Source organism: Melanerpes formicivorus, unplaced genomic scaffold, assembly GCF_026170545.1.
Source record: "Melanerpes formicivorus ecotype bairdi unplaced genomic scaffold, bMelFor1.0.p_v2 SCAF_12, whole genome shotgun sequence".
Classification (NCBI taxonomy): domain Eukaryota; kingdom Metazoa; phylum Chordata; class Aves; order Piciformes; family Picidae; genus Melanerpes; species Melanerpes formicivorus.
Genome location: NW_027142364.1, coordinates 822,421 through 845,107, shown reverse-complemented (window position 1 = coordinate 845,107; position 22,687 = coordinate 822,421). Strand labels below are relative to the sequence as shown.

Sequence of the window (22,687 nt, the reverse complement as noted above, 5' to 3'; positions counted from 1 at the left end):
GCAGCCAAGAAGCGGGGGACGGGGCCGCCCCAGCAGCTCCCGCCTCGGCTTTGCCCTGCCCTGCCCTTCCCGCCGCCCGCTACCTGGGGGCGGAGGGCAGGGGAGTGGCCGTGCGGCGGGGCCGGGCCGTGGCGGGGCAGCGCGGCGCCGCAGCGCGGTGCGCCGGAGCGCTGCGGAGGGGCAGCTCCTGGCTCCTCAGCCGAGCCGCAGGTGGTGGCGGGCAGGCGGCGGCCGTGCCCCTGGGCGCGCTGCCATGAGGTGAGGCCCGGGGCGCTGCGGGCGGGACCGGGACGGACCGGGAACGGGCCCTGCCCTCCCCTCCCCTCCTCTCCCCTCTCCAGGCCGCCCAGCGCGGGCTCCTCGCAGGTAGCGGAGCCCCAGGCCGCGGGCGGGAAGCGCGGGCTGGGGGCGGGTGCGAGCCGCGGGTGTTGCTGCCGCCCCTCGCCGCCGCCCGGGCCGCGCTCTCCCGGCGCCAGTGGAGCTGGCGCGGCCTGACGAGCGCTCTGCCGTCTGCTTCTCCCCTTCGCCGAGCTGCAGGGAGCGGGCGGCGGGGAGCGGCGTGGGGCGGGAGGCGCTGCCGGGGCCCGAGGAGCGGGCGATGGATGGCGAGGCCTTGTTCACCGACGGGAAGGCGGCGGCGGCGGCGGTGGCGCCGCGTTTGAAGAGGAGGTCGACCCCCCGGCCGCAGCCCCTCGCCTGGAGCAAAGCCCGGCCGCAGTCGTACCAGAGCCCCAACGGGGTGCTTTTCACCGACTTCCCCGTGGAGGACAGGTGCACCTTCACCGTGACTCAACCCGCCGGCACCGTCAGCACCTGCCCGGGCGGCGCAGCGCTGCGGGGGGCCCCCTCGCCTTTCAGCTCCGGCAAGGGGTCGGTGTCCAACGGCGAGGTGCGGCCTGCAGCCCGTAAGGCGGGCTCTCCGGAGCGGCGCTCCCAGCCCCTCGCTCTGGTCTCGGACGGTTCCGTGGGGCTCACTGCCAACGGCACCTTTCCCTCGGCGGGAAGCCGCCCGGGTCACCCCCTACGGATCTGCAGCCAGTCGGCGCTCACCCCGCAGCAGGAGCAGATCGCTTTTGCAGCCAGCCCGCAGCCCTCGCCATCCCCCGGGCACGGCGAGGCGGCCGCGCTGCCCTCGCAATGCAGCCGGCTGGCCAAGCCGGCGGAGAAAATGCCGCCGGCGACCCCCGCGGGGTCCCGGGCCGTGCCCCCAGAGGAAGGAGTAACCCCTTCGAGCCCGGCGTCCCTGCAGGAGGAGCCCGCGGAGCAGCAGCCCGTGGTGCTCAGCACCCACAGCCCCGCCGCTCTCAAAGTGGGCACGCAGCAGATCATTCCCAAGGGCTTGGCTTCTGAGATCAAGGTGACGAGCAAAGCCGGCGGCCAGAATGCGGAGACCAGCAAGAGGGTGCTGAAGGTTCGCAGCATGGTGGAGGGCCTCAGCCTGCCTTTAGTGGCCGATGGTGAGGAGGAGGCCGAGGGCGAGCTGGACAGCCCGGGGACCCTGCGGCGAGGCCTGAGGTCGACCTCATACCGCAGAGCCGTGGTGAGCGGCGTGGACTTCGACAGCGCTTTGAACTTCAAGAAAAAAAACAGAATGTCCCAACCTGTCCTTAAAGCGGTTGTGGAAGACAAAGAGAAGTTTTCCAGCCTGGGGAGGATAAAGGTAAGTTGTGCTGCTCGGTGTCACCGGTTTGAATGGTGTAGCCTCGCAGGAGCGTGATTTGCACTCGCCCTGTTTTCCATAAAGGCAGGTTTGGGGTTGGTTTGGTTTGATTTTGTTTTGGTTTTCACTTTGCTTTTTGCTACCACAAAACTTTTGGTAGTGGCTGAGTCTCGCAGCTCGCTTTCCCAGTGTTGTTTTCAACATGCAGCGGTGGAGGCGTCAGGGACGTGGTTCTATTGAAATCAGTGTTGGTGGCAGCCCCACGCTTTCATTTCCTGCTGGGTTCCCCAGCGCACCGAGGTTTGCTTTCACAATCGAATTAGCGTTTTAAAACCTGTTTCCCAGAAAGCAGTAAACAGGGGGGAAAAAAAAAAGCATTGACTTTAAGTCTGCCAGCTGGACAGACGAGGAGAAAGTTCACTTTTCTGTCGTGCTCTTGAGTCGTTGCTTTTTGTACTGGCTCTGACGATCAAGATTTTTAAGTCGATAGAGGCTACTCGGGGCATCTCTTCGTAGCTTCATTCTGTCCCCTGCAAACGAAAGCAGGGAGCCTGGGTTTAATTCTTGGCTGTGATCCCTTAGGGGAGCAGTAGATTTATATTGACTGTTAATGTATTTAAACTGAAAATAAGCTTGGCCGTCCCACATTGTCATCTTTGTGTTTCCTTCTGTTTAAAGATGTTGCTTGAAAGTATCTGGGTAGATTCCTGGGGGGAGGGGGGAGCTGCCTGGAGTTGTGTAATTAAGTACTCCAGGCTAGCGGCCAGTGCTGTAGTTCTTAAATATTTATCAACTTCGTGACACTTTTCAGCCAGAGTAAAAAAAAAAACCGTGGGTTTGGAGGAGGCTTTTGTGGAAGTGCTGCAAGGGGTGAAACAGGGAATGCAATCAAAGAGTGAATGAGTGCCGAGTGGGAAGGTGGTTGGTTTCAGTTTGGTTTGGGCAAGAGAGAGACTTTTCAGCAGTTTGAAAGAGTAGGACGTGAGGAGGTCCTGTCCTTGACACACAAAACTCTTTTTGCTGGTAGCACTTTTCTTTTCAAACCGACTTCTCAGACCCTGTGACTTGCTGCAGTGAAACAGCTGTTTGACTTCAAAGGTTTGTTTTGCTCTCCCAGCGCCGGTTTGCGAAGTGCTTCGTTGGGGCTGCGCCTTGCAGAGTGTGTGGCAGGAGGCAGCTGCTGGGTCGTGCATCCTCCTGGAAAAGCCCAGTGACGGCGGGGGGAGCTGAAAAGTTCACTGAACTCTTGTGAAGTTGGCGTGCTGGCCTCGTGAAGCATAGGGAAAATGAAGCATGTTTGGGGCAAACATATAAATAGTGTGTGTGAGAGAGAGCAGCTTCCCCCTTTCTGGGATGGAACAGTTGTTGGTGTGAGTACTTGCCCGGTGTCAGGAGTTTGTGGGTTAAGGCCTGTTGATTTGGTGCCTAAGCATCAAGCAAAACAAATTCCTGCTACAGTTGGTTATTTTGTGTTCTACTTTTAACGTGTGTTTGTTTCTCTCTGCCGAAATTGCCAGAAGAAAATGCTGAAGGGACAAGGGACGTTTGATGGGGAAGGTAAGCCATTTTCTGTGCAGACTTGGTAATATGCTGGGGCAGGAGAGAAATAAAGGGCCAGGGTCACTTTGCATGCTTCCTTTGTCCATAGGCAAAGGCTAAGTGCCTTGCTTGTTGCTGAAGATGTGGGACAGGAGCTTTGGCATTAGACATTCTGTTTTAAAGGATATGTAATGGCAGGTTAAAAATGGGCTTGGTTTGAAGGGCTTCTTTGCAGCTTCAGCTCCTGCCCCTCCTAAAAGATGAACTGGTTGATGTGTCTATCTCAGCCCAGACAGCAGAGAGCTAGACAGGTGAGGTGTGTTCCTCCAGCTGGGACTTGTTCCCTGTGACTCCTTCCAGGGGCAAGCTGAGCTGTTGTGGACCAGCTCATGGGTTTGGGGTCATCACTTGCAAGCAGGCTCTGAGCATGCAGCGATTCTTCTTTCCCTCATAAGGCAAGAATGCTGGGGTGAGTTCTTTGACTTTGTAATCCTTTGTTTTCTTGCTGCCTAGGCTTCAAGTTGAAGTGTCAGAAAAACACTGTCCTTGTATTTGCTTTTCTTGTGTGTTGCTCACTGATTCTGGGCTTGGCCAAGCTTGCTGCTTTTCCCAGTGTTTCAACAAGAAAAATCCTTCCCTGGCTGTGAGTCCATGGAAGTTTCTTTCTGATAACTGCTACTCTCCTGGCTTTTCTCTTAATGCCTCCTTATGGTCATCTTTGCTGCTGCTACCTTCCTTTAACTGTGGTTTCTATTTTCAGAGCTTCCTACTGTTGTGTTTTCATCACCTCCAATCTCACTCTTTATTTCTTCATCTTTTCTCGCCCTGTCTCCTGGTGACATTTCCTAGATTCTCTTCCAATGGCTTTCTTCTCTCTTAGGCTGATCCCAGCTAATGATTTTCTCTGTAATGCCTCTCAGAATTCAATTGCTGTACACAATTTCCTGGCTTAGAAGTGTCTAAACTCTATGGACACATCCCAAGGATCAGACTGAAAGGGCCAGACCTTGTCTGTGCTCTGGGGGGGTGGGACAGATGCGCCCAGCCTGGTGAGGGACCTCAGGAGCTGCAGCTGTATGAAGCAGCCAAGCCCTTCACTACTTTCCCCATTGTCTTGGAGGGGAATATTGGATATTGTCCAAAGCCTGGCCCATCTCTAAAATAGCTTTTAGGGTTTGCTTTATTAACAGCTTAATCCCTCTGTAGGTTATTCTGCACTTGGGATTTCTCTGTCCTGTCTGCTTCTGAGAAGGGTCTGTGGTCAGGCAGGCTGGGAGGTGGTGAGCACACCTAAGTTCCTTTGCTGCTGGTGGTGCTGAATTCCTGCTGGCAGCACTGGAGCCTCTGAGGGGTGTTTTATCTAAGGGTACATAGGCCTCACGTTTGTTGAAACAAGCTTTGAAGCTTCCATCTGGAGGATTTTAAGGCCAGGCTGGACGTGGCTCTGAGCAACCTGATCTAGTGCGAGGTGTCCCTGTCCCATAAGGCAGGGGGGTTGGACCTGGCTGATCCTTGAGGTCCCTTCCAACCCTGACCTCCCATTTCTGAAATCTGGATCCTTTCCTGAGGTGTGAAGATGGTATTTAAAGCTGATGGAAGCACAGCTGGCATAGGTGGTGGGTTTCTGATGGTCTTGGAGGTGAAAAGAGCCAGAGCTCCGCATCAGCGCCTGCTCTGCCACCACGCGTCTCCCGGTTTGAAAGCCTGGGCTACTTCTGAAGCATCACACAGCAAACCCAGGGAGAAAAAAAAATTGTTTTCTGGTTTTTCCTCAACAAAGCCCACATCTGTTCTTTAATTCAGTCAGTGTGGCTCCTCGGTGGTGGTACAGGGATCCATTGTTGCTGCGCTGCCCCATTGTCCACCCTAAACAAGATGCTGGCTTTGTCTCCTGGCATTCGCGAGCGGCACATGCATGCTGCGGCTCCTCTCATTGTTTCAATGCTAAGCAAACTTTGCAGCCATTAATGCCATGCTGTTGTTGTTTATAGAAAATGCTGTGTTGTATCAGAACTATAAAGAAAAAGCCCTGGACATAGATTCTGATGAAGAGTCTGAGCCCCGAGAGCAGAAATCAGATGAGAAGGTTGTGTTTCGCTATAAGCCTCTGAGGTCGACGTGGAGTCAGCTGTCGGTGGTGAGTGTCTGGTCATTGTGCAGCCAAAGGCACAGCAAGTCTTTGGCTAGAGGAGTTCTTGGCTAAAGGTTTGGCTGTGTACAGCTGGAAGCTGGATATTGGCTAGATGGAAGTAGACATGGATGTTACAAAGGAATTCTTGACAGTGAGGGTGGGGAGACACTGGAACAAGCTGCCCAGGCAGGTTGTGGATGCCCCCTCCCTAGTGGTGTTATAAGGCCAGGTTGGATGGGCCCTTGAGCAACCTGGGCTAGTGGAAGGTGTCCCTGCTTGTGGCAGGGGGGTTGGAACTAGATGATCTTGAAGGTCCCTTCCAACCCAAACCATTTCGTGAATCTTTTCCTTCCCAAAATGTAAGGTGTCTTAGTATTTATTTTGATTGACAAGTTTGCAGCTATTCAGATGGTACTACCCCTAATCCAGAAGTCTCAGAAGGTTTTATGTAAGGTAATTCCAGCAGTGTGGGAAATGAGGCTGTGATTGAAGCTCAGGATGGTTATATTTGGAGAGCTGGGGCAGGCTCATCTGGGCCTATTTGGCTGTGGGCTGCAGAGTTGGGAGGCAGCTCATCACGGGGTTGAGGATGGCAATAACAAGTGTATTGACTGGGGGCTTTGCCATGTCTGCTTTCTAGAGGAGCTCAAGCTTTACCCTATAGTTTTTTGGCCAGCAAACTCCCTGTCTGGGCAGTTTCTCTGTGCCTTTAACTATGCTTAACAAATGACAGCACTGAGATTTTTCAGGCTTACTCAGAAAATGAACCTTGTGATGTCCACATGTTGGAAATCTAACTTGAAAGGAGGGAGCAGTTTTCATGCTTCTGTGTGTGTGTAAAATCCATGGGGGGTGTGCAGGAGGATTCAGCTGTGTCTGCTGTTGCAGCAGTAGTTCTCTGTCTGTGTCTCCTGCTACTTTTTAATGAAACTACTTAGTTCCTTTGCCAAGTGACATGACAGACACTATTGACTTCTGGGTTGTATTGCTGCTGGTTCCTTGCTGTCTTGAAGAACTGGACAGATCCTTCAGCTGATTTTGGGGTTTTTTTGAGTGTGATGTTTTGATAGCCCTGGTTTTTCAGTTGCATTCTTCTACAGGAGATGTGAGCAATTTTGTTTGGTCGTTTTTTTTAGGTAAAGAAGAATGGATTGTCAGAAGCCATCAGCCAGGAGGAAAGAAAAAGACAGGAGGTACTCTTGAAGTGATACACTCTGTCTTGCTGTGATGGTTCAGGGAATGCACTGCATGCCTAATGGAGTGCTCTGTTTGTTGATAAGGACACAAGTTCATCACACTGCTTCCTGGCCTGGAGTGAAATGTCTGCTCTCCCCGGGGAGAAGAAATAAACAAAACCTGTCTGTGGCTGGCGTGCACAAGTCCCTGCCACGGCTGCCCTGCCAGCCTCCTTGCTGGAGGAGTGCTTCCTGGCTGTGCTGGCTCCAACAGATGCAGCAGTGAACCAGGGGAGGTGTAAGATTAACCTGGAGCTTGCACAGGGCAGGAGGTGGTGGCACATGAATTTTTAAAGGCAGCGAGGAACAAAGAGAGCTCTTTACAGAGCCCTTAGTTGTAACTAATGCTGTGAACAGTGGTGAACACTGCAGCACTGTGGTGTAACTAACCTTTGCCTTTCACACTGAAAGGGAGTAGGTTACAGCACAGACAACAGCAGCAGTTACTCATGTAGTTATCTTTTCTCTCTGTCTTTTTTTTCCCCCTTTGCTCCTTCTCTGCTTTCCTCTTCCTCTCTGCTCTTTTTGTCCACTGTACCTGCTTTACCCTCCTTCCTCACTTACAGGGGCTATATCAAAATGAATGAGAGGTGTTGAACAGAATAGCCTGACCTAGCCAGCTACATACCTGCACTTCTGGAGGTATGTCCTTCCCTAGAGAAACCCAAGTGTTTGTCCATGGAAGCACTGCAGCATTACCTGCCCCATGGTAACTTGTTCCACTGCCTTCATTTCACTTCAGGACACACCTCAGTGACTACAGCCCAGTCAGACCTGTGGAGGTCACAGATGTGGGTGGCAGGCATCAAATACAAATTGAGCTGTGACCTGCAGCTGTTGTCTTCAGACATGAGATAGGAATGTCTTACATTGCACACATGAGGTTTAGACAACAGTTTGGGGTTGTTTTTTTGGTTAGTACTCCACTTCTACACTCTCTTCCCCATTTTTGGGGGGAAGAGGCTGTGCAGCAGCTTGGGCCATGTGTTCTGCTCTCCTGGCTCCTGCTGGGAAGCTCAGACACAAGGCATTTACTTCAGTCATATCCTTTAGGAGCCTTCAGTCTGTGTTTCCTGGAGTCATATTTACATCCCTTCAAAGAGTACAAGTTCCTTGGATGCCTTTTAAATGTAAAACCTTTAATGCCACCAAAAAAAAATGTTTTCAAGCCTGAGGGTTTTAAAATTTGAATATTAGAGCCTCATCCTTTCAGAGGGAACCTAAATAAACACTCTTAAGATGTAGTTGTACTGCTGCCAAGCCTTGCTTTTGCTCTATTTCTTTTAAATTGCCTGTTATCAGTTGCTCTCTATACTTTAAATAGCTTTTCAGAAGCTATTAGGCTGTTTTTTGCCATCACAGTGTGTTGTCACTGCAGAGTAACAGATTTGTTTGTGTTCTACTCTGATTAAATGTCAGTGGACTCAGTGGAGTTACAGAATGGTTGGACTCCAGTGATCTTAAAGGTCTTTTCCTGCCAGAGCTGTTCAGTGATTCTATGTGTACCTGGTGCTGGGAGAGCAGGCTTCCTCTAGAGCACACACATCAGAGCAGCTGAGTGAACTCCTCCTGAGGCCTGGCAGCTGTGAGACCCTCTGTCTCCCCTCCTGATGTGTGCAGAGCCTCAGGTCCTGGCCCTTCTAAATACACAGATCTGCACTGTTGCATTTCAAGTACAGATTTCTCCTTTGAGAATGCTTGGAGAGTTCAGTGGCAGATAACTAAGGCAATTAAAGATGCAAGCAGTAACAGGAGTTGTATTGAGAACCATGTTCTTTTGCCTCTGCTGATGGCATCAGTCTGTCTTAGCAGTGCCTGGATGGCAGCATTGATGACAAGGGGGACATGGTGGAGCTCCTGACAAAAGGGTTCATTAAAATAGTGGGAGGAAACCCCAGTAGATTAACAGCAAATAGAGACTGGAGAGGTGAAAGGTGTCTAAAAGCTGATTAGGTTTCTACAGGAGATGGAAAACCCAGTGGGCAAGTATCTAGATTTCAAAGTCCAGGTTTGCTTTGTACCTCAGCCAGCTGGTGGAAATAGAGTGGCTGCTTTTTAAGTGGGAGGCTGATAACACAGAGAAGTTATTTGTGGGAAGGGGGGGATGCACTGGAGCCTGGTCCCTCATCACTGAAGGGGACAGTGACTGCCACACCTCCTGTCTGCAGGCTTTGTCCCTGCTGCAGAGAGCTCAGCTTCTCTGTGCCTGGCTTGTCGAAGTATCAAAGGGATCACTGCTGAGCTATGGCCAAAAGCCCTCAGCTTTGCAAAGGCTTTTGCTTTTCTGCAGGTGCTTGGGCAAGCAGAGTTCTGTTAGCCAAGTAAATCATTGAGCAGCTTCTCTTTAAAAAGAGCAAAAGCAGACACTAGCTGCTCCCAGCAGTGAGGCAGATGAGAGGCTTCCAGCTGGACCACAGGAAACACACCTGCTGGGGCTTGAGTTGAAAGAAAACCACAACCCCAAAAACCACCTCTCAGGAGCAGGAATGGGGCATGAGCACACTTGGTGTTTTGGCTTCAAGCTCTGACTGCAGTAGAGAAGGCTGAATGCAGAGGAGGGATTAAGTGTTTTTGTTTTCCTAGTGTTAAATCACTTAGGAATAAGTAAATGATGCAACTGCCATGGAAGTGAACATCTTGTAATCTCCAGTTTACATGCAATAACCTTGCACCTCTCCTCCCCATTTGCATGACAAACTTAACAGCAGCCTGGCCAATAGTAAGTGTTTCTTTCCTCCCCTCCCCCTTGCACTTTGCAGGCCATATTTGAAGTGATTTCTTCTGAGCATTCTTATTTGCTGAGCTTGGAGATTCTGATCCGGATGTTTAAAAATTCCAGGGAGCTGAGCCTCACAATGACCAAAACAGAGAGCCACCACCTCTTCTCCAACATCACTGATGTCTATGAAGCCAGCAAGAAGTAAGTGGCACAGTGCATGTGTGCATTGAAAAGAGACATCCAAGATGTGATCAGTGTCAGTGCTTTGCAGTGTGATCTCCACAGCTGGAGCCTGAGGAGTGATTGCTGGTATTCAAAATACCTCTTTGAGCAAGTAATGAAATGCAGGAAACAAAAGTACACTTTAGTGGTAGCATTTGCATTTGCAGAGGGACCTTGCCAGGCTGGACAGATGGGCAGAGTCCAACAGGATGGCATTTAGCAAGTCCAAGTGCCAGGTGCTGCACTTTGGCCACACCAACCCCATGCAGTGCTCCAGGCTGGGGTCAGAGTGGCTGAGAGCAGCCAGGCAGAGAGGGACCTGGGGGTGCTGATTAATAGTAGCTGAAGGCCAATGGCATCCTGGCCTGCATCAGGAACAGTGTGGCCAGCAGGAGCAGGGAAGTCGTTCTGCCCTGTGCTCAGCACTGTTTAGTCCTGTGTCCAGTTCTGGGCTCCACAGTTTAGAAGGATATTGAGACACTTGAATGTGTCCAGAGAAGGGCAGTGAGGCTGGGAAGGGGTCTGGAGCACAGCCCTGTGAGGAGAGGCTGAGGGAGCTGGGGTTGCTTAGCCTGGAGAAGAGGAGGCTCAGGGGAGACCACCTTGCTCTCTCCAACTCCCTGAAGGGAGGTTGTAGCCAGGTGGGGGTTGGTCTCTTCTCCCAGGCACCCAGCACCAGAACAGGAGGACACAGTCTCAAGCTGCCCCAGGGGAGGTTTAGGCTGGAGGTGAGAGGAAAGTTCCTCCCAGCAAGAGAGATTGGCCATTGGGATGTGCTGCCCAGGGAGGTGGTGGAGTCCCTGTCCCTGGAGGTGTTCACGAAAGGCTTGGATGTGGCACTTGGAGCTATGGTTTGGTTGTCAGGTGGTGTTAGGGATTAGGTAATAGGTTGGACTTGATCTCTGAGGTCTCTTCCAACCTGCCTGATTTTATGATTTAAGTGAGGGAACCACTGCAAAGTAGCAAATTCAGCATGCATTGAGGCCTGATAGGTTCAGAATGAGAAGTCAGATATTTGTAAGCTGTGACTTCGAGTGGAATTGGAGCCTCTGAGACCACCAAGATATGTGCTCTGCAGTGCTGAAGAGTGGTTTCCTGCAGTACAAACAGCTCAGGTTGGATTTTGCTAAGCACAGATTCTTGTTCTATAATGTGAGTAAATCTCTCTCTGGCTTGTATTTTCCTTACATGGCTCAGAGGCAGCTCCTTGAGCAGGGCTGTGGTCAGTGATGTCCATAATATGTGGTGGCAGTTCAGACTCAGGCTGTGCCTCTCCTGCACTCTCTTCTCCGAGGCCTCTTGCTTCTATTTGGAGGCATCTTGGATTTTCTCCTCCCTGTTTTTATCAGCTTGGACAGTTGCTTACTGCTCTGGCTGAACTGAGGGAGGAGAGCTTGCAGGTAGCTGAACTGGAGATGTTTGGTCAGTGGTCTAGCACCTGCTTGAACAGCAAAGCAGGTCTCTTAGTTGGGATCTCAAGTAACTGTTTCAGAGCAGCAACCATTTCTTCCCAAAGGGTCATGCTGGCTTGAAGAGGGAAAGTGCAGCAATGCAGGGGGGGTTGGTGGGCTCACCTTGCTGCTGTGTGTGAGCTCACCTTTGGGATAGGCATGGCACTGCTGTCTCAGAATTAACCAGGGGAGGGAAGAACATAAGTGTGGGAGGAATAAGCTTCTCTCAGAGCCCAACAGGTCCTCAGCTACATGTTGATCCATCAGCATTCATAGCTCCTCTTTACAGCTGGTACATCCAGCACTCATAGCTCCTCTTACCATCCAGCAAGCTAAGTTTAGTCTGTCCTTATTAAACTGTTAAATTGAGCAAGGGTTTTGTACTTGCCCTGCAGGGCTGACTCTTGCCAGTGCTCTCCTCAATCAGGGAATTGGTGTTTACTTTCTGCAGTACTTGGTGTGCTGCCTGAGCCTGGTGTGGTCATTGTTGACAGCAGAAGGTTCCACTGCTTGAGACAAGTGCTGTGCAACCCCAGACTGGGATTTTTGGTACAGACACAGCTGCTGAGCTGGGCTTTTGGTCAGTTTCTTCAGTGCAAACAAGAGGAGTGGTCATAGTAAACCAGTGCCTAGTGAAAAGGAAACCTTGGCAGGTGTTTACAAATGCTGCAAAGCTCCTAGTGATGATTGCTGCCAGCATAGTTTGATCCCAACATGCAGAGCTGTGTGTGCTTGCTGTGCTTTCAGGGCCACCACCACTGCTGCAGGAGGGTTGTTGAATGAGGCTTTGCTTTATGGCTCCTTCCTTTTCCTGCCCTGGCTAATAGCAGTATCAAGCAGGTGAATTGCTGTGATCCACAGCACTGAAAACCCTCAAGCTGCTGCTTTTCTTACACCTTGTTGGCAGTTGGAGTCAAGCACAATGGCTAAAAGATGCAGCTGGCCCTGTTAGGATACTGATTGATCTAAACCACAGTGCTGCACAGCTTTGCACATACCTCACCTGACCTGTGAACAGGATAGTGACAGCTCATGTCAGAAATGGGGCTTGGTGGCTTGGGAAAGCAGCTGTCAGGCTGGGAGTATTTCTGGAGGCAGCCCTTCCCAGCTGGACAGCTCTTGTTTTGTTTGGTTGGGTCCCTTCTGTCCCCTTGGTGTTCTCCTTGCAGAAATCGATGCTCTGAATTCTTTAGCATTAAACCCATTTACCACTGGGGACCTTCTCAACTTTCATGTTCCCAGTTGTGGTCATGGCCTTTCTTGCCTTCTGCTCCTCTGCATCCCCACACAACCTGTGGAATTTTACATCTGCTGTGCAGCAGTTAGTCTTCTGAAGCTGATGGTTTTGGGGAGCACACATGTGAAAGCCTAATAGAATAGAATTAACCAGGTTGGAAAAGAGATCATCAAGTCCAACTTATCACCCAACACCATTTGATCAACTCAACCATGGCACCAAGTGCCTCATCCAGGCTCTTCCTAAACACCTCCAGTGATGCTGACTCCACCACCTCCCCGGGCAGCACATTCCAATGGCCAGTCTCTCTTTCTGGCAAGAATTTCTTCCTAACATCCAGCCTCCCCTGGCACAGCTTGAGACTGTGTCCTCTTGTTCAGGTGCTGGGTGCCTGGGAGAAGAGACCAACCCCCACCTGGCTACAACCTTCCTTCAGGTAGTTGTAGAGGGCAAGAAGGTCTTCCCTGAGCCTCCTCCTCTCCAGGCTAAGCAACCCCAGCTCCCTCAGCCTCTCCTCACAGGGCTGTGCTCCAGAACCCTCCCCAGCTTTGTTGCCCTTCTCTGGACACCTTCCAGCATCTCAACATCTTTACTAAACTGAGGAGCCCAGAACTGGACACAGGACTGAAGGTGTGTCCTCAGCAGTGCTGAGCACAGGGCAGAATGACCTCCCTGCTCCTGCTGGCCACACTGTTCCTGCTACTGATTCCTAATACATTGGGGTCAAGTGCAACCTGAATGTAGGAGCTGTGTATGTTTGGACTTGGTCAATATACCTCTCTCCTCCATCCTCTTGATCCTTCTGTTTCTCTCCCCCTCACACAGTTGAGGTCTTTTGCCAGCAGTTGGATGTTGTCTGAAGCCTTTTTTTCCCCCCCAAGGAGCAGTGCTTGGCAAAGGTTTCTCCTTACAGGAAATGTGAACTCTAACAGCAAAGTGTCACAAGCCCAGTTTTGCTAGACACATGCTAGTATCCCAGAACCATCACATGTTAGAGGGCAATGCCATGTTTTTAGCTAGCTTAAGAGAAGTGCAAGCTTTGTTGAGAGGTTGAATTACTCTGCAGCCCTTGGCCTGTTGCTCTTAAGACACAGCTGACCACACAGGGCAGCTGGGTGAGTAGGGTGGGCTGTGTTCAGCAAACCTCCCAGAGCATTACAGCCTCTTCTGCACTTCTCACTTCAAACGCTGGAAGCAGAGATGGGGGTGGGGAGAGCCATATTTTTAGGGGAATTCTTACAACCCTTTTGATTTAAGAGTCCTCAGAGGAAGTGGGGAGGGGAGGGGGGTGTGTGTAAAAAAAAAAGAGGCCAAGAAGAAGATGGAAAACTACCATAGGAGCCTAAAATTATCATAGTCTTTCTTGTCTGGAAAGTCTTAATGGTTTAAGAGCTTGTGTTTTTTTATAACTTGGAGTAAAAACAGCCTTCAGAACTCCTTTTTGAGCTTAAATGCAAACATACTTTATTTCCTCAGTTATGCAATGCTGTGGAGCTGTAACAAAACTTGGTGCTGGCTCTCTGCAGCCTCCTTTGTGTACAGCAGTGAAAGTGATTTTCTTTAGAGGGAAGGCTTCTTTCTATCGCTTAGCCTTCCCAGGGTCTTTCAAGGCAGCAAACTCCAGCTTTCTGTTGTAAAACTCTACTGAGAGTAGGCAGCTGTCTGCAGGGTTGGATTTTAAGCAGCCTTGCCTTTTAAAAATACAGCAGCTGAGCACCAGTGAGTTTGGGTGCTCAGGCAAAAGCTTGGTGACCATGAGCTGATCAAAATGCTATCTTCAGTCAAAACTGCTTAAAGCTCCTATCAAGGGAACTTTGGCTTAGAACATAACATGTCCAGTGGAAACTCTCCAGCACACCAGGATAGGCTCCTAAAGCATGACAAGGCCATTTCTGCTGGGACAAAGCTGCCTTTGTTGGCAGCAGAGTGCAGACAGCAAAGCCATCTCTGCTTTTGGGAGCTCATTGGAATGTCTCTAACAAAGAGGAGTTGATGTGAATGATGTGTGTGTGTGTGTGTGCATGGAAACATCCTGTAAGGTGGCTCAGAAAGCTCAGCCTTGTGTGGTGGTGAGCTGGAGTTACTGACTTCCAGAGCACAGAAACACACACACACACTGCAACCCCAGGCAGTGCTGCATTGAGCTGTGAGCTGAGGGATGTCCTGGGGGCAGCTTGCTCAGAAACAAAAGCTTGTGTGGTCTGAGAATGCTGTGCAATCAATCTCACCAGGAAGAAAACCTCTCTTCACTCTCCCCCCGTGCTGCAGCAGAGGTCACTTTCCCAAGAGCCTGGTTTGGGAAGGGGGAGTTCCAGGGGGAAAATGAGTGAAGTGTCTTGAAGAGTAATTGGTCTGACAGGTCAGATCACCAAATTTATAGGGGAGAGGAAAGCCTGAGTGTTTTGTTTCCCTCTGCCATTAGGCCAGCAGAAGGCAAAAAGCTTACAGAACCTCTCTCAGGTTAACATTAGGGGTGGGGGGGAAGTCCCACAAGGCAAAAATGTTTTGACAGGTTCTGACTGTGTTTTAAAAACTCTGTCTTGCTTTTGGTAGAGAGGCCCAGTGGGGCTGTGAGGTTAGTTAACATCCTCCCTGAGTATCCTCCTCTGTGTCTGTGTGAAGATGTGTGGAGGACCAGGTGAGCTTGCTCACAGCACTTTGTCAGTGGGGTTAATCTTCCACCTCTTCCCAGCGTGCTGGAAAGGAGGAAGCTTCAGCTTTCATCCACAGGCTGTCATGTAAGGAGTGTGTGTGTGTGCATTCAAACATTGCTCTGGGGAATGCAGACCTCTCTTGCTCACTTTCCTTGAAAGATTAAACGAAAACAAAGGCAAAAAAGCCACCCCCAAAAGCTGCATATAACAAAGCAGCAATTGAAATGCCAACCCTGTCAGCAGAGCCTGGCTGGTTCAGGTGAGCTGCAGTGCAGGAGAAGCGTTCAGGAGTTGGGGCTCACTGTGGGCTTGGGTTGTGCCCTCTGTTTTACCACAGTTGTCAGCACTGGCACTTTCTGAGGAAAGCTGAGTCCTGTCTTCAGGGCACCCAGCTGAGGGTGGCTGTGCTGTTGGAGAGCTGGGATCTGGGTGACACAGAAAACTGGGCAGGGTGAACCTTTTGAGGCAGAGACGTAGACGAGTATGGCTGAGGGATTATGTTGGATGTGATGGACAGAGCAATGGGAACAAGATGGAAAAATCCCCCTCCCAAGTGATGTGGTGGAAGCAGGATGTGAGGCAGCTGTAGCTCTGCAGAAGCTGCTGTGCTGCCCTGACCCACAGCAGGTGCTGGGGGGCACTCAGACCCTACACGACGAGGAGTTCTGAAGGTGTTGCAGAGCACTGCTAAATTTACCACTGGGGGCTTTGCCTTTCTCCCAGCCTTGCTGCATGGCCTGCTTTCTCACTGCCTGTGGCACCTTGTTTGATGGTCAGGAGCTTCCAGGGATTATGGAGGACCTTTCTCTTTGTTTCTCTTTAAATGTTAGTTGCCCACAGAACACATTCATGGATTTATATCCCACTGCTGAGCTGGAACAGTACATTTACCCTTGTGCTTCCTCATTGCTTCCCTTGCAAACTCTTCCATAGCTTGCTCAGACATTGCTGAGCCCTCTGCCTTTAATATCTAGGAGCTGTTTGTTTAGAGGCTTCTGGCAGCTGAAATAACTCTGCCCTGTTTCTCTGCAAAGGAGCAGCAGCCTTGGTAAACATAGCTTGAGAATAATGGGCAGTTGGCACTGGCACTCCACTGATTGTTCCTTCATAATTCAGCTTCCTTATTGGAGACAAGATTAGATATGACCTCAAAACCCAGGAACAGCAAACCTAAACAGAATCCTGCCTCCCTCAGCCCATGTTCTTGGGGGAGCAGGAAATGCTGATCCATGTATCTGTGCCCTGTTGAAGCACAAAATGCAGTGAGTGCCTGCAGTTACCTCTGCAGAAAGTGTTCCTGAAGAAAACACCTGGTTTTTCAGGCAAGAAAAGAAGCCTTTGGCTGTGAAGTGTTCACTGAGCCATACTGAAACTTCTCCCTCAAGAGGTTTCCACCTTCAGGGTGTGCTTCCAGACTGGGAGTTGCTAAGGGTAGGAGAAGGACGTCACAGGAGGATAATTGGGCAGTGGCTCTGCCCTGGTGACTGGAGGCTGGTGTGAGCCTGTTCTTCCCAGCACTGCTGCCCTGCCTTCCTGCAGGCTTCCCAGAGCTTTCTTTTCCTGCAGCTCTGATGGGCCACCTGCAGTTGTGGTGGTGACCAGGGCAGGGAAGCACTTTTATGGCCAGTGCCTGTGGGGAAGTTTCTCAGCCCAAAGTGAGGTTGGGCTGTGGGGAGGTTGCCACTGGGGTGGCTTTAACTCTTACAAGGTTTTCTGAGAACAGAGCTTTAATACAGCACTGGTTTGGGGTAGTGGGGAGAAATGAAGTGAGTTTCAGTACCTTCAGTCTGTCCTGTGTGCAGTCCTCTTGGGTCTGTGCCTCAGTCCTCAGTTTCAGCTCCCTCTCTGAAGGAATGCCAGCTGATTATGAGGAGAGCTGAATCTATTCCCACTTCGCTTCTCTCTGACTTGTGTGATCCCTGAGAAATTAAATATAGCTGCTGTTAGATTTCACAGCCCCTGCCTTCACACCTGCTCAGAGCAGATCAACACCTCCAGGAGAGGCTGCCTGAGAGGCTTCCATAAGGCTGTCTGCAGCAGGGTGTGAGTGGAGGGCATTTGCAGTCGAGGATCTGTTAGCAATGAATCCCGCCTGAGCCTGAAGCTAGGCAGGGAAGCCAGATGGGACTGCAAGCTGGGCTAACCTTGCTTTACTTTGTCACTGACAGACTGTGCAGTGTCTTCAGGGAGCAGCAACAGAACATCAAACTTGCACTGTCTTTAGGGATCTTAATTTCCTCCAGCATGGGATGCATGAAGCAAACAATGAGTTGCATAAAACTCATGTTCCTCCTGCAGTGCTGCTGTGTCCCAGGGCCCTTTGCTGACCACACAGCCATGTGTCTGATTCTCTGCCTCCATGCTGTTCTGCCCAGCAGAGCATGAAATGCTGGTCACTGCAGTTGTGGTGGCTTACCTGCAAGGCCATGGGGAGAAAAGGAATTGCTCAGTTGGACAAGGAAGCTGGCACCACCAGAAGCAGGGCATGAAGCTGCCATCTGCCATATTTCCTTGTACTGAAACCCATTTGGACATTAGGTAAACATCCTCTGTTTAAAAAACCCAAACAGCAGAGCAACAAAAGAATCCCCCAGCAGCACTGGTAGCTGCCTTCTTGGAGCCTCTGGCTCTCCTCCTGGGGCCTGGCTCCTGCATTGAGAGTTACTTAGGTGAGTGTTTGTGTTTTAGGGACAAAGGTACCTCAACTGTAAAGCCTTCCAGCTGTCACCCCAAAACTATTTATCCCCTAGGTGTTTGTGTGCTTCCCTGCTCAGCATCACTGATCTCAGCAGCTGAAACTTGGTGCCCACACAATCCTCTGGAGCAGTCCTGCTTTGGGCCTTGGAGGGTTTGTTCTAGGAGCAGCTTCTGAATCTTCCAACCCTTTCCTTGGTTGCTGCAGGGGCTGCTGCTTGTTCCTTTGGTGGCAAAGGGGTGGTTGAGCAGCTCTTGGAACTTGCAGTTCTGCTTTCCTTGGGCAGAGGCTGCTGAGGAAGGGAGAAGCAGCCTGTCTTAGCTGAGGCTGTGATCTGTCTCCAAGAGAACTGCCTTTGCCTTGCAGGAGAAAAAAATATGTGTGGCTTTGAAAAGGCCCCAAGTTGTTAGTAAGTGCAGGAGTCTGTGTTTAGCAGGGCTGTCAGGGTGGGAGGATGTATGGCTGTTCCTTGGCTCCTCTCAGGCATCACTGGGTCAGGCTGCTTTGTTGAAGTGAAATTTTATACCTCCAGTTCACCAGCTGAAAGCTTTCCCAGCAGCTGGGTGAGAGTCAGGCTGCATTGCTCCCTGCTCTCTGGGCAGCAGTGGGGTTGGTCTGGGCAGTGTCACCCCTAGGGAGCTGCCTGCTGAGAGTGGGCCTGGGTGGCCTATGTGGCTCTGCTGTGACTTCTGCTGGGCTTGTGGCTGCCCCAGCCTGAAGATCCTGAATGCAGTTGTCTGTGGTTTGTAGCAGAAGTAGCTTCATGTGCAGCAGCATCAAAACCTGGAGCTTTCTCCCTACCTGTGGCCATGTGTGGTAGGTGCTGCCCTGGCTAACTTCCCCTGCAGGTGTGTGGGGAAGTGCCAGAGGTGGCCACGCTGGCACCAAGCAGCCACCAGCGCTCGGAGCTGTGCTCTCGCCTCCCAGCTCTCTGTCCTGCCCCTTGGCCTTCTGTGCCAGGTGGCTGCTGCTCTGCCTCCCAGGCTGTAAAGCAGCTTGATGGGGATCAGTCAGCTTGCACTTTGGACTTGCTTTCCTCTGGCTGGTGGTTGCCACCTTGGCACAGGTGCCCTTGGGAGAAGGGTTCCTGGGGAGTGTTTGTGCCGCCTCCGGGAGGTGTGTGCTGTGCTGCTACCTGCTGGGCCGAGGGGCAGCAGGCCAGGAGCCTCTGGGGGAGTTTAGCCATTCAAAAGGAAATGACAAATGCCAGGCTCCCTCTGGAGGGGACCCTGGACACTCAGCCACTGTTGTCTTTGGATGGTGGTGGAGAATTCCCTGGCTGATCCACAACTGCTTAACGCACGTTGTGTATGGTTTGTATGTTGACAGTAACACAAATTTCTTCCCAAAGGTCAGGATTGATCAGTTCCCCTGTGTCCAGGGACAGCAGCAGTGTCTGGCAGTGCTGAGGCCTGGGGGGTGTGAAGCTGGGGGGCTGCAGATGCTAAGCCAGGCTTGCAGAGAGCAGAAACGTTCCATGCCTGGCTGTTCTCTGTGCTCCACCTCCTGTGCTGGCCCCGTGCCTGGGTTTGGCTGCTCCAGCAAGCGTCTTCCATGGGAATGGCCTCAGACCTGCTGGCAGAAAGCTGCACAAAATGCTTTACAAATGCATTGTTTATGACACCAGAGACCACTTTGTCTGTGCCAGACGAGTGTGTAGGTAACTTGTCAGACTCAGGCAGGCAGAGGCACTCTGCGGCTTCTCCCTGCTATAAAAAGCATTCAGCATGATGGGAAAGGGTTGAAAGTGAAGGCTCCCTTTGTGATGTCTTCATAATGTAGCAAAAGGATTTACACCCCTGGTGCCCCAGAGTGCTCTCTGGGGGTGCACTTGTCGGTGGCATTGGCTGGGGGAGGCGGGAGGAGGTGTTGTGAGCCGGGCGGCATTGAGCTGGGTGCTACGAGAGGTCGCTCGCTGTCTCAGGAATCTCTCTGTACAGAGCAGGGCTGCCCTGGCCTTGCTGCTGGGCTGGGCCTCTGCCAGAGGCTGTAAAGAGTGGAAAAGGCAAGTAGCTTCCCCTCAGCCCAGTTACTTGTGGGTAGGGCTGCTGAGAGGCCTTCCAGTTTGGGGCAGAGTGAGGGAGCAGGCTGGCAGCTCTGCCTCTTGTGTTTTGCCAGGGGATGTGGAAGAGGAGCCGTAGTTCTTCCATCTTCTCTGCTATTTTAAGTTACTCCTTACCCTTCAAAAAATAGTAATTGTGCTGCAGATGATAAGCTTCTCCTCCTGATGAGAAGGATCAGACTTGGAGAGGCTAATCACAGATTTCACTGCTTTAACCTGAAATTGCTGCCTGTTTTCCCCATTGCCTTATCTCCTAAGAGGAGGAAGGTAAAGTGTGGGTTTGGCTTTGTGACTGGATGGTGATGTCAGCAGCAACATCACCTCAAGGAGGCTTAACCTGCATCACAATCTTCTTCATGCCAGGTATGTAGGCCAGTATCACATCAAAAACACAAAGCAGGACTAGAAATGAACTCTGAAAGAAGCCATGTCCAAGCCAGACTGCAGTTCACTGCCACCCAGAGAGTGGCTTTGGTGGTGACACAGTGGTGGTTGCAGTGACAAGAGGAGCAGTAGCACTGCCCAGAGTGGCTAGGAGTGGAGAGGTGCGTGAACCTGCAAGGAGATACAACATGAGTAGGCAGAAAGTCAGCTAAATATTTGAGAGCCTTGACTGTGCCATGCAGTCAGCAGTGGCACCACCCCAGCTGGCCCTGTGGCCAGCCAGCCACACTGGGTTGTGTGCTCTGTCATTCTGCACACAATGACATGACCTCAGAGTAACTTTATCAGGGGTTCTTTCCCTCTTTAGCTCTCTTGGGTGCTGTTCACCTGGTTCTGCTGACTTCAGGTGTCCCACATTTAGTGCAGTGTCAGATCTTCCACCCACTCTGACCTCACTCTCTACAGTGAGCTGTCACTTGGCTTACCTAGTGGTGCTTGATGTAATTCACCAACTTGGACTTTGACCTCTCTGGTTACTTTTATGCTGTTTGCTCCAGGATCATAAACAGTTACCTAACAGAAGCAATTTTCTCACCCTCATTTGGCCTGCATAGTTCAAATCTCTCATTTGCCCAATTAGACTTGTTTTAATCCAGTGCCACCTAATTTTGGCATAGTGAGATAAGTCCTGCTTGGTTAACCTTTATCTAGGGCTGAAGGGAGGGGAAATGTTGACCAAAATGAGTCCTGGCCTCTGTTTAAGTAGCACTCAGAATGCATCAGCTTGGAAGGCACCCACAAAGGTCATCTTGTCCAGCCCCCCCCTGCAGTCAGCAGGGACATCACCAACTGGCTCAAGCTGTGGATGAGACTTGGGAGTTGTCAGTGAGACATGGCCCAGGCCCTGTAATGTGAATTGTGTGGAAGGGTTCAGTACCACCAGGCAGCTGTGCTTGTGCAGCTGAATTCACTGGAGGTTGTGAGAAGGTTGTGGGTGTCAGTCACTGGTTAAAGCAGGGCCACTGAGAAGGGAAGAGGGGCTGAAGAAAATTGCCCCAGCAACTGTTAGGAGGTTGTTGGCAGTGGTGATGATCAGCCTGTACATGAGCTGCCTGAAGCCATGGGAAGACCCTTAAGCAAAGCCCCCAAAACCTTGAGGAGGAAACATGGAGCCAGGGCAGCCTGCTGGAGGGACCTCTGGTGTTTGCAGCTCTTGTGCTGTAAAAAGGAGCAAACAGGCAATGAGTGAAGCCTGCATTGCTGGCACACAGCCTGGGCAGAGGGGCTGAGGGCACTGCAGGCTGAAACAAGAGAAGGGGAATGAAATGCTGTCATGGATCTAACTTTGACCAGAAGGGCCTGGATTTGACAGAAACAAGTGCCTCACATAAATCCTTCTGGTGCTAAGCAAGAAAGGCAGCCACAGAGTGCAATCAGTGCATCCACTCAGTGCTGCTCTCTGACAGAACCTGGCCTCAGCCTGGCAGTTAAAGGTTTGGGTGATGCTTGGCTCACTGCTTGTGTGCAATAATTAGCAGATGGGATGCAAAAGGAGAGGCAAACCTCTGAGTCCAGCTTGGGTGCCTGGTTTTCTTACAGTCTGTGCTGTGGGGCTGGGAGCTGGATGTGCTGCTTCCCTCAGCACCTCTTTCCTGTTTAAAGATCCAAGGTTTTTCCTGTTCATACAATGGCTCTGGCTGATGATATTGTTGATGATGAAGCCCCCAGATAAGTTCTGGAAGTGGAAGCTGCAGCCCAGAATGGCCCCAAGCCCTTGTCAGGGAGCCATAAGCTACAGCAGGAAGAGTTGCTGCATTTCCTGCTTCACTCAGCACAGCAAATTGGCAGCCTGCTGAGGAGCTCTCCCAGCTGTAAACATGGCTAAGGGGAGCAGGAAGGACTTCCAGTGGCCAGGAGCTGAAGTCTGGCTTGGGTGGTTCGTGAGAAACTGTAGCTGGGGACTGGGAGACTCTCTTTATTCATTTTATTTCCTTCTTGGACTCCAGTGAAGTTTGAGGGCACTGTAACCTGAGTGCTTGTCTGTGAGCTGTGTGAGATCTCCCAGCAAGATAGGAGCAGGGGGAAATGGAACAAAACTAGCAATGGGGAGATTCAGATTGGATGTGAGGAAGAAGTTGTTCCCCATGAGGGTGGTGAGAGCCTGGCACAGGTTGCCCAGGGAGGTGGTGGAAGCCTCATCTCTGGAGGTGTTTGCAGCCAGGCTGGATGTGGCTGTGAGCAACCTGCTGTAGTGTGAGGTGTCCCTGCCCATGGCAGGGGGTTGGGACTGGCTGAGCCTTGAGGTCCCTTCCAACCCTGACAATTGATTCTGTGAAATAAAGGGCTGAAAGAAAATGAAACCTTTCAAGCTGTTGGAGCTGGATGAGAGCTCTGGTTCCAAGCATTGCCTTGCTTTGTGCTCTGGGAGGGTTCTTTTCTTAGCTGAGTTGGTCAGGGGAGCTGTGAGGGTTCTTGGAGTGAATCAGGTTGCATACAGGCTGCAGACCAGGCTGGTAGGTGAAAGGTTTGGAGCAGCCTCTGGACATCTCAAGGATTCCCTGCTGCCAGTGCAGGTGATTCTGATGCCCTCTGGTAGCTAAGCTGTGTCAGCTCCTGCACCCAGCAGTCAGAGCCTTGTAATGAGCCTTGCAGAAACAAAGGCTTCTGTTTGCTGGTGGTTAGCAGTGCCAGAAGCAGC

At 51.4% G+C, this 22,687-nt stretch overlaps 1 protein-coding gene across 1 annotated transcript in view; it reads left to right on the top strand.

Moving 5' to 3' along the window:
- The first annotated feature begins 364 nt into the window (after positions 1 to 364).
- ARHGEF26 (Rho guanine nucleotide exchange factor 26) overlaps positions 365 to 22,687 on the top strand; it is a 39,124-nt gene continuing 16,801 nt past the window's right edge. The window contains exons 1-5 of the mRNA XM_068144881.1: positions 365 to 1,660; positions 3,178 to 3,217; positions 5,191 to 5,336; positions 6,467 to 6,523; positions 9,325 to 9,485. Of these exons, the coding sequence (XP_068000982.1) occupies positions 599 to 1,660; positions 3,178 to 3,217; positions 5,191 to 5,336; positions 6,467 to 6,523; positions 9,325 to 9,485 (1,466 nt within the window). The 5' untranslated portion in view covers positions 365 to 598. The remainder of the gene's footprint in view (positions 1,661 to 3,177; positions 3,218 to 5,190; positions 5,337 to 6,466; positions 6,524 to 9,324; positions 9,486 to 22,687) is intronic.